Source organism: Octopus bimaculoides, chromosome 11, assembly GCF_001194135.2.
Source record: "Octopus bimaculoides isolate UCB-OBI-ISO-001 chromosome 11, ASM119413v2, whole genome shotgun sequence".
Classification (NCBI taxonomy): domain Eukaryota; kingdom Metazoa; phylum Mollusca; class Cephalopoda; order Octopoda; family Octopodidae; genus Octopus; species Octopus bimaculoides.
In genome coordinates, this window is record NC_068991.1 from 67,122,699 (window position 1) to 67,136,903 (window position 14,205).

The 14,205-nt window shown below is 38.9% G+C and overlaps 1 protein-coding gene across 1 annotated transcript in view; it reads left to right on the top strand.

Moving 5' to 3' along the window:
• The first annotated feature begins 7,653 nt into the window (after window positions 1-7,653).
• Window positions 7,654-14,205, top strand: part of LOC106876702 (ergosterol biosynthetic protein 28 homolog) — a 15,882-nt gene continuing 9,330 nt past the window's right edge. The window contains exons 1-2 of the mRNA XM_014925363.2: window positions 7,654-8,092; window positions 13,538-13,628. Coding sequence (XP_014780849.1) covers window positions 7,864-8,092; window positions 13,538-13,628 — 320 coding nt within the window. The 5' untranslated portion in view covers window positions 7,654-7,863. The remainder of the gene's footprint in view (window positions 8,093-13,537; window positions 13,629-14,205) is intronic.

The window sequence follows — 14,205 nt, forward strand, 5'->3', positions numbered from 1 at the left end:
GTGTAGTGTTGGCGAGTCTCAGGAAGCATTGGAAGTTTTGAAGGATGCAGTGCTCCGACAACTAACAAACAATGCCGGCAGTTTGTTCCATACTTCAGCATCTCCTAGCGTGAAAAAGTGTTTCCGAAAGTCATGGGAGCTGTGCTGTTTTCTGACTTTGTAAACATGTCCACAGGTGTTAGACGGGTGGAATTTGAAAAGGTGCTCAGAGTTGTTGTTAGTAAGATGGTTAATAATTTTATTGGCATCTGCCAAGTCAGCTGCCAGACGTCGGAGTTTCAATGTATCCATACCCAGGGAACTAAGGTGTTCAGAATATGGCAAATGCCTGATGGAGGGTATTTATTCTCTTGGTTGCACGTCGCTGAACGGTTTCCAGACAATGATGATGAAAGATAGGATTGTAATGGGTTTCCTACTCTTGGCCAAATTTGTAATGTCCAACATGGCCAATGTGGAAAATAAAATCATACCAAAACTATAATGTACACAAGGTACATGGTCGACATATTCATTGAGATGGATATACAAGAAAAGATCAACAAATTTGGGAATATGATTCTGTTCTCTATTTTAATGTTGAATATAGTTTAGATAAAAGTCACGGCTGTGTTGTTAAGAAGCTGGCTTCCTGACCTTGTAGACTTGAGTTCAGTCCCACTGTATGGCACCTTGGGCAAGTGTCTTCTACTATAGCCCTGGAATGACCAAAGCCTTGTGAGTAGACTTGGTGGGTGGAAACTGAAAGAAGCCAGTTGTCTACCGAGCCTTCACAAAGGAAAAGAGAGACACACAGAAAAAAGGAAAATTTCCTGCTTGTTTGAAGACTATGGAAATATTTACAAAACATTTCATTTCATTTTTTTCTTCAATTTGATTGTTTTTCTTTTCCACCTTTGTTTTATACTCTTCGTTGAAAAGTCAAAAGGATTGAAACCAGTACTATAAATATCACCATCATTATCACCACCATTTAACGTCCATTTTTCCATGCTAGTATGGGTTAAGCAGTTTGACTGGAGTTGGTAAGCTGGAGAGCTGTACAGACTCCAGTCATCTAGTTTGGCTTAGTTTCTACAGTTGGATGTCCTTCCTAATATCAACCACTTTACAGAGTGTACTGGGTGCCTTTTACATGTCACCAGCATGAATGCCCTTTTTTGGTATCACTGGCACAGATGTGTTGTACACACCACTGGCACAGGTGCCTTTTATGTGTCACCAGCACAAGTGTCTTTTACATGTCACTGGAATAGATGCCTTTTATGTGTTGTGTGTATGTATGTATGTATATATGTATGTATATGTGTGTGTGAGAGTGTGTTACTGTCGCCTTTCCTTGACAGTGTTTGATTGTTGCAAGAAAAGTTGCCTCGACAAATTCCATCATGTCCAAGTGAGTATTGTAAAGTAGAAGTTAAATGATGGTGATAATGATGAAGAGAAGGAAGAGGAGGATATAAAGTGACAGAGAGAGTACTAATTAATAAACGAGGAAAGAACCAGTTACATAATTACATACATTAGCTTGCAGTTGTTTCAGCTACAGGAATATAACACCCAGTAATGAGTGTCTGTGACTTCTCCTGGCTTCAGCAAAGCCTTTAACCCTTTTGATACCAACCTGTGTGACCATCTCTGGTCCTATGATACAAACTTCCTGCTGTAAAGTGATCCAAAATAAATGACAAAGTCATTTTCTAAATTCTTCATTATTTTCAAAATTAATTAAAATAAAAGTGGTTTATTTGAAGAGAAATTTGGTTACCAAAGAGTTAATGATACCATGGCAGTTTCCATCAACTGAATTCTACTCACAAGACTTGGGCTAATCTAAGGCTTTGGTAAAAGACACATGCATCCACCCCATCTTGTGCCATAAAGACAGCCTCAATTCCCAGCTATATGCTCCCTCACTCACTCATGGAAACAATCTCAGTACCATCTCAGTACCCCTCATAAGGGATACAACCTGATGATACTCATTTGTGTCAAGAGTAAGACAAGGTTTCACAGCTGTCACAAAGACAACCTGTCAAGGAAATTGGATAATCTAAATAAACCCCAACTGCTTATGAAAAGTGTTCAACCTAACTCTATAGAGGAGACATGAACTCTGCAAGTTGCAGCAAAAATCAATCTGTCTAGGAGAGCAGTGACTTCAAATAAAAATTGTCACTGTAGGAGGAAGAGGTTTTATCCTGACAGACAAGCTTTCTAGTGCTGGTGGAACAATAAAATGCATTTCATCTATGTCATAAAGTGGTTTTTGTTAAGAAAGGCATCCAGTTGCAAAAACCCCCATCAAAAGAAGCAAACCAAGACAACATAGCATAAAAAGGACTCTAATGTTCTCTCCAAGACAACTTCTCTAATGTTTATGCTATGGTAAAATGAGCCAAATCAACATTGTAAAGTGGTTGGTGATGGGACAAGTATCCAGCTGTGGAAATCATGTCAAAATAATGGCATGCACAACCACAAGAGTTGACTGCATTCTTTGTCTGTGGCTGTTTGTTCTAAATGATGACGGAATGCAGCAGATGAACTCTGCCATGGAGAATACTTTTCCATTCTTATTAGCAAAAAGAGGTGGAGGGGTAACAATGCTGGCAGTAGGTAACTTCTCAGGGCCATTGAGGGAACCTTTATGTGATCTCTCAACTTGAAAGAAATAGCTACCAAATCGCTTTCAAATAACACTCAACCATGTTTAAAAAGGAAGGGTACATTGGAATATTCAGTCCTAGATATACTGTCTGAAAGAAGAACCAAATAGGTACAGCAAGGATACCTTTGAGGATATATCTACTGGTTTGAGACTGATAGTGGTGGTGGTGGTGCTAAACAACAGCAGCCAAAGTGGCACTAGTGGGGGTGGAATGGGGTGGGAGTTGAAATCCAGAACTCTTGCTTGAATAGGTCTATTAGTTACAGCAGACACATATAATAAGGAGCAATTCCTGTTACAACAGGCAATTACTATTATATAATAATTGCTTTAATATGTCTGTTAGTTTTAATAGACACATATAATGCCGTAATAGATAATTATCTTTTATGTTATTACTTATCAAACTAGTAATGGTTGGTGACTGCAAGAGCACCCAGCTGTAAAATTCTGCCTTAAATGAATGCTCATCATCATCATTTGGCATCCATTTTCCAAACTGGCATGGATTGGATAGTTTGACTGGAGCTGGTTAACTGAAGAGCTGTACCAGGCTCCAGTCTGTTTCAGCTTGGTTTTTATGGCTGGGTGTCCTTCCTAATGCCAACCACTCTACAGAGTGTACTGGGTGCCTTTCACATGTCACCAGCACTGGCCACGAACACAATTTCACTTAGCTTAACATGTCTTCTGAAGCACAGCAAATCACCAGAAGTCTCAGTCACTTGTCATCGCCTCTGTGAAACTCAACAGCCAACGGTCATATTTCACCACCTCATCCAATGTCATCCTCGTCCAACCCCTTCCACAGGTTCCCTCCACAGTTAGAGACTCGCACTTCTTTACACAGCTGTCCTCGTCCATACACATCACATGACCATACTGGTGCAGTCCTCTCTCTTGCACACTACATTTGATGCCACTTTATAGTTTATTCCATCATGGAAAATGAATGTTAAATAAATTACTGAATTTATATAAATTATTAAGAGGAAAAATACATCCTCAATACCCTCATACTCTCTCTATTTCTCTCTCTCTTTCTCTCTCTCTCTCTCTCTCTTTCTCTCTCTCTCTCAGTCAGAGAGAGAGAGAATAGTGACTGGCTTAAACTGCTAACATTTAAACTGGCCATATTTAACCCACATATTCTATTTATTTTATGTTCAAGCTGGCTGGATCTGGCCTCTCACACATACTCTAAATTAACAATCACATCATCTAAATTTCAAAGCTACAAGATAATGCATGATTAAGGTGGTGAGCTGGCAGAAACGTTAGCACGCCGGGCAAAATGCTTAGCGGTATTTCATCTGTCTTTACGTTCTGAGTTCAAATTCCGCCAAGGTCGACTTTGCTTTTCATCCTTTCGGGGTCGATAAATTAAGTACCAGTCAATGGGGTCGATGTAATCGACCTAATCCCTTTGTCTGTCCTTGTTTGTCCCCTCTATGTTTATCCCCTTGTGGGCAATAAAGAAATAAGATAATGCATGATTAAATTCAAAACAATATGAATAAATAAGCTTACAATTGGACAGAGTAATCATCATCATCATTATCGTCGTCGTTTAACGTCCACTTTCGATGCTAGCATGGGTTGGACGATTTGACTGAGGACTGGCAAGCCAGAAAGCTGCACCAGACTCCAATCTGATCTGGCAGAGTTTATACAACTGGATGCCCTTCCTAACGCCAACCACTCCGAGAATGTAGTGGGTGCTTTTACGTGCCACCGGCATGAAGGCCAGTCAGGCGGTACTGGCAATGGCCAAAAGGGTTAAACACCTGTAAGTTAATCATATCTGCAGAAAAAAAGATGTTCGTACAGCTTTCTGAAGTCTGGTCTGAACACTTGCAACAGAGTTGACTCTGGTAGAGACACGCAAGGACTGAGTGACATGTTAGCCCTGTCATCCAAATCAAGGCCATCATTAGGAAGTGTAGGACCCAATTAGAGAATTGTCAGTAGGGGCCCTCTACTCTACAAAAGCTTAGATTAATGTTTTATGCTTTGTGTAGTACACCAGTCCCAACCAAAAAGTGTTGAGGGCTTGAGACTCCATTAACCACAATGGTATACTAAAAATTGAAAGCTCTTATGAAAATGTTAATGTTTTATTATAACTCAAGATAATTACTAATATACTGTTTGTGAATCATTTCAAAGTCAATGATTTTAATGATGTCATTTTCCATAGATTGTATTGCCAAATTATAAAATCTGTCTTGTGAAATGGTTAACTATCAGTGTGTTTTAATCAGTTGTAGTTTTGAAAAAACTGCTTTCACTTGATGCAACAGTTACGAGCATTGTTTGAGTAAATCATCAAAGTAATAGAAATGTTAGGAAATATTTAATTCATCATAGCATCTTCCACTCGAGCATGTACTTGAGGCCCTCTTTTGGTGCAGGGCTCAGTTTGAACAAATCTGTTAAATTGGCTTAAAACCAGCCCTGATCCAGATACCAAAGGCATTCTAACTCTTTCATGTCAACAATCACCCTGATTTAATTAACATAATCCAAATGGATCAACCAAGTTATTCTGGATTATTATGAATGCTTTTCACTGAAAAACTTCCTTTGCTTTCCAGCCTTTTATGTATAGGTGCTGGAGTAAGTCAGTTTTTCAGATATGAAATGAGTGAAAAGCATGCTAGACTCCTGCAGGATACAGCCTGTATATTACAGTATACTCCCTGTGTATATTAGTGTATTACAATATACTGTCTATATATGCTAGTGGATTGCAGTACACATCTGTATGTCAATATATTACAGTGTACTCACAGTATATGCTTGTGTGTTACATATACTCCTCTGTATGCTCATGTATTACTGTATACTCAGTGTATGTCAATGTTACGTGATACTCCCTGTGTTAGCTAGTGGATTACAAAATACTCCTTATTCTATTGGTCTCTTTTACTGAACTGCTAAGTTACAGGGACATAAACACACCAACATCGTTTGTCATGCGATGCTGGGGGGAGGCCACAAACACAGACACACAAACATATATATATATATATATATATATATATATATATATATATAGCCTGGTGTAGCCATCTGGTTCACCAGTCCTCAGTCAAATCGTCCAACCCATGCTAGCATGGAAAGCGGATGTTAAGCAATGATGATGATGATGACGACGGGCTTCTTTCAGTTTCTGTCTACCAAATCCATTCACAAGGGTTTGGTTAGCACAAGGCTATAGTAGAAGACATTTGCCCAAAGGTGTCACGCAGTGGAACTGAACCCGGAACCATGTGGCTGGGGAGCAAGCTTCTTACCACACAGCCACTCATGAGCCATTTGATCAAATTTTTCATTATTTTCAAAGTCAACTGAAGCAAAGACAATAGGGTTAGTAACTAAGATGGCTTTAAGCAGCTTAGAATTATCCAAGAAAGTACCATATGGATACAAACTCTATTTTGCTTTTTTCGTTAAAAACAAAGGAAAGGAGACAAAAATTTCATTTATTTTTTCCCCCCCGCGGTAGTGATTATACATTTGTCAGTTTCAGAGCCACAGATCTAGTGTTATCATAGAATACAACCTGAGTATACCACTGTGTTACAATAGTAAAATGTGCCTACACATGGTACCAATTAATGGCTGGGTAGTTTGGAGCGATTAAATAGTGTCTTTGCTCCAGTGATGGAATCTAAACCACAGACTGTCTTTGATTGATATGATTCTAATGACTCAGTCAACCATGACAATTCTAAATAAAACTGAATACAATAAATATGATAGCGATGTTGTTTTTGTTGTTGTTGATGGTGGCGGTGGTGGTGGTGGAGGTAATTACAGTAGTGACGGTGGATATGGTGATAATGGTGATGATAGTTGCTCCCCACCCTACACTAGAGGACGACCTATGATCAACGGTATTCCAATCATGACCATATCATCGACTTGTGTATCAGAGCAGTGAGATGCCAAGGTGTGATTTGAGGGAGATTTTTTTGCTATTATTAGAACGTAGACAACCACATAGAAGCCCCCGCCTCAATGGTCTGTGACGATGATGATGATGATGATCACGATCATCATCATCATCATCATCACGATTGCAACTACTACTACTACGACAACGACGACGACGCTGGTTGTGTTGGTGTTGGTGATGGCGGCGGCGGCGGTGTGTGGTGGAGGTAGTAGAGTTGAGGAATGATGATGACAGTAATGTTGCTGCTGATGGTGATGATGATGATGATGAAGACGGCGGTGGTGTTAAGGGTAGTGGTAGTGTGGAGTGTAGGAGATGGTGAATATAGTGGTGACAGCGAAGCGATGCTGATAGGGGTGGAGGGAACATGATGGTGGGGGAAGGCGATGATAGAAAAACGTTGTTTGTTTTTTTGTTTTGGCTCGAGAGACAAACGCATCCCGTAGCTTGTTTTGGGAGAGGATTGACCGATAAGATTTTTGATATTTGTCGAGGTAGAGAGATTTTATTTCCCGGTACATGCAAAGCAATTCCACAGGCTGCAGTCTAACGAGGTGTGTGTGTGTGTGTGTGTTTGTGTGTGTGAGGGGGGAAGCAAAGCTCAATTGATGCCGCATTTTCGTTTAGCTCTGAGCTACTAAGCTTGTTATCGCCACTATCTCTGAGAAAGTGAGAAAGCGTGTATGTGTGTGTGTGTGCGTACATGTGTGTGGTGTGTATGTTTGTGTGTGTGTGAGAGAGAGAGAAAAAGAAATTCTAGTAATCTGTCTGTTTATAATAGATACTTGGATCATACATATTGTAACTTATGGTATTTTGACAACTTTTCCAGCGGGAATTACTATTTCTTGCTATTTCCGCCGTTCCATCATCACCTGGAGAATTGTGTGGAGTGTGTGTGCACTCAACGTGCGGAAGACGTGTCTTTTTATAGATCTTTGCTTTTACACACACACACATACACACACACACAAACACACTAATACCGCGCGCGCGCACATACGCACGCATCGTTGAATGATTGATTGATTAAGCGACAGAAATAAAGATAAATGAAGCAGGGAAAATACCACAGGATAAGCGAAAGTACCTTTTATTTTTCTTAAAATTAAATATACCTAAGTTGGTTCCTTTTTCCTGAGAATCTACACGCTCTCCATTTAGTGAAGATAACAAGAAGCGCAGATGTAGGTGCGTGTTAAAGGTATCTCAAGCGAAGCATTAACAGATGGAAGGTAAACTCCCATTTGAAAGTCTCTTGCTCAGGCGTCAAAATACAATGATGTCGACAAATGTTCCTCGAAAACAAAGCAGTCCTCCGCCACAGTCAGTCTATTTAAATTATCTGCGCGGATGGCTAGGAGCGATGTCCCTCATCTCGTTTGCGAATGGTATGCAGTCGTTCGTCGATATGAAATTTCTTCATAAATCCATCTACACGAATTCAACAGGCTCAGGTAAATAAATAGAGAGAAAATGAAACAGAAGCAACACAAAACATAAATAAAAGCTGTACATACATACTGACATTCATACATGCATACATACACAAACACACATGCATACATATTTGCACACACCTACTTAAATACATAGACAAACATACAAATACACAAATATACACGATCAGACACGAACGAGCCAATGAGAGCGCTTCTACGTGGTCATCCTGCCTGCTAGAAATAGCAACGAAACCACTCAAGTCACACTATACTATCTGAAAAAAAAAAAGAATGACATGATATAGCACAGTCCAATATATAGTTGAAAAGAAAAAAATATACAGTATGACCACAGTTGGAAATCCTTTAATTATAGTTTGCTGGATCAGAACAGAATTGGAGCTCGTTAATAATCAGATAGAACACATATTTACACAAATCATATATGAAGAGACACTAACATACACACAGATCAGCAAATATATCAGCACAGATAACGATAGGAGCAATAAATACACACAATATTAAACATGTAGTTATGTGTTTTCCAAATAATGATTTCGTTTTTGATAAAATAGAAGATTTATTTGGTTGCATAAATTGATTTAATATATTAGTACTTAGTTTATCAACTTCAGAAGGATGAAAATGAAGACCAGTCAACCTCGGAAATATAACAGACCGGCGAGCCAGCTATAGAACCTCTTCGCAGTTGTTTCATCTGCGAAAAAGAGCTAGTCAAATTCCTCGAATTGTATTATATCGTCGCAGAAAAGGACACATAGAATAATGTAGTTCTGGATACACTATATCCTAGAAATAAAACGAATTTCTCAGGGCTGACCTGAAGTTAACAACTAAAGATACCGATCTTAAAATAACTATAAAACACCTAACGTTGTTAGCTCGTTTTCGGCTTGGCTTAATTAAGCAAGTTCCCCCAGTCACACGAATTTTATGGGTTGCCATGCACAACACGTTACTATGTGAAACATGTCCTACAATTGGCATAACTACAGGGTTTTACCCGCCAGACTTTGGGAGGTCATAACTTTCAGAAAAATGAATATTTTTTAATGAAATTTTCTATGCATATAGTAATATAATTCCTATTGGAATTACCATTTGATTTTGTTACAACACCTGTATCGTAACACGATGTAGTCGTACTCTTCGAGATACGCGCATGTGTGTGTGTGTGTATATATATATATATATATATATATATTATATCCGCACACTCTGTGGTGGCAGTGTCCAAGTGCTAATACATCCGTTGTATAGTTTTATAATCTCTTGTACATGCCTTTTTTTTTAGTTTAGTCCCAGGTCCTCGCTGACAGTGCAAAACTATGGACAATGTCTTTCTAGCCACGACCGTCCTGTTATTTCTCCCAGTTATTGTCGTATCTAAGACTACCTTAGCCAAAGTGTCCTTTTTTCACTTGTAATTTGAAGGAGTTTGAACTGCTATTGCCAGTATCTCGAGGCTCCCTCGTAGTACATGCCCTTGTGCTCTACACGATTACCACACACACACACACGAGAGAGAGAGAAAGAGAGTAGCAATCACTGACTTATGATAAAATCGCTCATTATTGCTGTTTGTATGCGATGAATGCCAATTGAGCTATGGAAACATCAAACAACCGGGATTGTTGATCTTCCTAGTTGTAACAACCTGGATTGTTGATCTTCCCAGTTCGTGACCGAATTGATACTACTTGAGTTCTACAATGCGCTCCAAGAATAGTGACTAGTATCATACCAGAACGATTCTCTCGTCACCGAATATGACTATAATAGATATCATTATAGCATTAGTCATCCCTAACGTTGCTCTATAGAAACCTACAGATAATGACAATTGAGGTTCTTGTTTACCCAGATCATTCATGATCCAGCAGATCGATTATCAAAGATGATCTAGCTGTAGCCGCCCAGCCTCTTTTTTTCCCCTTTTAGACTTTACATATCTAAGACTACATTATCCAATGTGTCCTCTTTTTTTTATGACAATAGCTGTTATTTCTAGGAAATCTCAAGTGACTGTAGAGAGAGGCTTCCCATGTTGATTCGTGACGGTGGAGATAGTTGTGTAGCCACATCAGCCCTTGTCGAGTACCCTTGTTGCATTGCAGGTAGTCGCGCAAACGACGAGGTACGAGCCACAGATTCATTATCCCAATTATACCATGTCTTCTCTTAACTGAAAACCATACTGTACTTCTGGCATGTTGTGATGAATTGTATTTAGTGCAGTGTGACAGTCTGGACAGATTACAACCTGTCTATTGTCTAGCCTATTTCTGTTCGCCCGTACATTCTGAGAACGGTTACAGAAGTGGTACGTGAGGTCAGAGAGCAATTGTTGCACCTCTTCGGGTTATATTACAGCACTGTATTTGGAGATAGCGTAGATATTTGAATGTTTATACAAGATAAATTTGGACAGTTGAGATTTGTAAAACTGAATATGAAATACATGCTCTCAGGATGGAAGGGAGATAATTTTAATACGACAGGTTACATAAATATGAAATATCCTTTTTTAACATCTGTAGAAGGACGACCTGTTAGATATGGCCAAATTTCCTTCACAACGCACCCATCATCTTTAAAAAAAAGTGAAGGATTCATTAGATAATATAGTCCATAAATATCACTAAAAATGCAGGAATGCATTCGATCATCTTGCTTAAGCAACCAAATTTTTTAGTTCGTTAGATCTATCAAGAAAAGACGAAACTACTGTTTTGACAAGTAACACTATCAAATGTACTGGAACTATTTATGTGAATGGAAGACATAGTTTAAAGAATTTATATTTTTGTTGAAAACAAAGTTTATTCTCTATCTCTGTACAAACAGAGATTAAACGAAGTATAATGTAAAAGATATGACGCTACACAGCTGTAAAATATGAACAGTTGATATAGTGAATCTGAAAAAATTGAGAGTTACTAAGTTGAATTTTGTCTGTTAGGTGTGCAAACGGAACTCATTTAGTCCTAGATCAATCTTGATCAAGCAGACTCTATCCTCAAATGCATTCCAACCATGACCATCCTGTATTTTTAGTGATACCATAAGACGATGTTATCTGATGTGTTCTTCATCTTTTTAAGATGACAGGTGTGATTTGAAGGAGATTTGGCTGCTACATGTAAGCAGCCTACCATATATAGCAGAAAGGTTGTGAATGAATGCTCCCTTGGTGCTGGTGACTCCTAAAAAGCACTCAGTCCACTCTGTAAAGTGGTTGGTGTTAGGAAGCGCATCCAGCTGTAAAGACCATGTGGAGCTTGGTGCATTCCTCTGGCTTGCCAGCTTCTATCAAACCATTCAACTCATGGCAGCATGGAAGACAGATGATAAATGATGATGATGATTATTTAGATCTTTGGTCTATGTGTGCTGAAAAGGGGAACCAACTGAGTTTATAAGGGTGATGGGTTGACAGAATCATTAGTCTCAGATAAAATGCCTGGAGGTATTTCTTCCAGCTTTTTACATTCTGAGTTCAAATCTTACCAAGGTCAACTATGCCTGTCTTTTAAGGTTAATAATCGAAAGTACCAATCAAATACTGAGGTTGATTTAATTGACTAATCCCCACCAAATTTCAAGTCTGGTACCTATGTTGGAAACAATATGACAGTATAACGTATATATATATATATCATCATCATCATCATCATCGTTTAACGTCCGCTTTCCATGCTAGCATGGGTTGGACGATTTGACTGAGGACTGGTGAAACCGGATGGCAACACCAGGCTCCAATCTAATTTGGCAGAGTTTCTACAACTGGATATATATACTCTCTCACTCTCTTTTACTTGTTTCAGTCATTTGACTGTGGCCAGGCTGGAGCACCGCCTTTAGTCGAGCAAATCGACCCCAGGACTTATTCTTTGGAAGCCTAGTACTTATTCTATCGGTCTCTTTTGCCGAACCGCTAAGTTACGGGGACGTAAACACACCACCTTCAGTTGTCAAGCAATGGTGGGGGGAAAAACACACACAAACTCACATACATATATATATATACATATATACGACGGTCTTCTTTCAGTTTCCTTCTACCAAATCCACTCACAAGGCTTTGGTCGGCCCGAGGCTATAATAGAAGACACTTGTCCAAGGCGCCATGCAGTGGGACTGAACCCGGAACCATGTGGTTGGTAAGCAAGCTACTTACCACACAGCCACTCCTGCGCATGTGATTGACCAGACTATCAGATGTTATGCATTGCTAGTCACAATGTGCTTTGCATTGTTTTAGCTTCTAGATGAGCCCGTGTGTGTGTGTGTGTGTGTAGATGCAGTATTGTTGAATGGTTAAGAAGTTCACTTGAGGTGTGTTGAACCTATAATTCAAAAGATACAGCATTGTCACACACTGAGTTACAGGATTACTTTAAGAGCACACATATCTCTGGAATACTCAGCTACTTATATGCTCATTGACTGAGCATGTAATTCAATTGAATAAACAACTGAATCTTCATCATCAAACGATGGCGATCTACCACCACCACATCATTTACACACACACACATACACAAACACCTTGCATTGTTATTAACAAAGGTAAATTTCACCCTGTTACATAATTAGAATTTTTTCATGCATGACTAACGTATACAAAAACAGTTTCCATCATGATTCTTAACTTCCAGATTTAGCCTTGTGGTAAGAACCTGACTTAAGACCAAGGTTCCAATACTGAATCACTGAATTATTAGAAACTGCTTACTCATGCATGAAATGTGATGTTAATGGAGACCAAATTGGGAAGTTAACAAAAACTTTTTTTTTAATAAGTTAAAAATAAGGGACAAGGGAAAACACCCCTGAACTTTGCAGGTCCTCACACTGGTTTGAGTGAGGTTTGCTTACATCTGTAAGGTGATATCTGCAGCAAAAGTAAGGATGAGAAAGAAACCAAAGGCCTGGTATTTTTGTTTGGAAGAAGGAACACTGCAAAAGGTATCCAAAGTTGCAGTGTTAAGCTGTCCAGTATATCAAAGCTGTCCTTCTCAAGGTTGTTCATAATGAAAGAGAAAGGAAGCTATTGAAAAGAGGTTTACCATGAACTTACCTCTACTCAAAGTATCTACTACAGCCATCCCCATACTGGCCAGGTCACCTGTAAACTTATACACACACATAAACATGTATGCACACACACACAGAGTTTTGTTATACTTTTTATCTACCATTCAAAATAGTCATGCAAATTCTCTCTCTCTCTCTCTCTCTCACACACACATACACACACAGAGTTTTGTTGGATTTTGAATCTAACATTCATATTAGTCATTCAAAACATAATATCTGAAAATGAAAATAATATTATGGTTTGTACTTATCCTAAAACTTTATTGTCAGATTAATTCCTTCAAGAATTGCTTCATTACTGACCACAGGTCTTTCTCTTCTATTTTTGTTTAGTTAACCCTCTAATGGCTCGGATATTTGGTACTTGGTCTCTTCTTTCTGCATTCCTCAGAATCAGCTGTTCTCTGGATTTTTCTAACTCCATGTAAGTTAATTATAAGGAATTCTAGCATTAGCACAAAACCACTTTTGATTGCTACTTATTTTATTGATCATAGAAGAATGAAAGACAAAGCCTACCCTAGTGGGATTTGAACTCAGAACAAAAATAAATACCCCAGGACTATTTGTCTAGTGCTCTTATAATTCTGCTACCTACTGCCATCTAGACTGACAGTGAAATATTCTTTTCTACTCTAGGCACAAGGCCTGAAATCTTTTGGGGGAAGGGGCCAGTCGATTAGATCAACCCCAGTACACAACTGGTACTTAATTTATTGACCCTGAAGGGATGAAAGGCAAAGTCGACCACGGCGGAATTTGAACTCAGAACGTAAAGACAGATGAAATACCACTAAGCATTTCACCTGGCATGCTAACGTTTCTGCCAGCTGACAGCTAAATATTGCAAAGTCTTCCATTTCACAGCAGACAGCAACCAGATGTTGCTGCTACTACTACCACTTATAATAATAATAATAATAATAATAATAGTAAAGTGGACGTCAGATTTAGTAAGCACCAAGTTGGAATTTATCTGTTTTGACAAGGATTTTACAGAT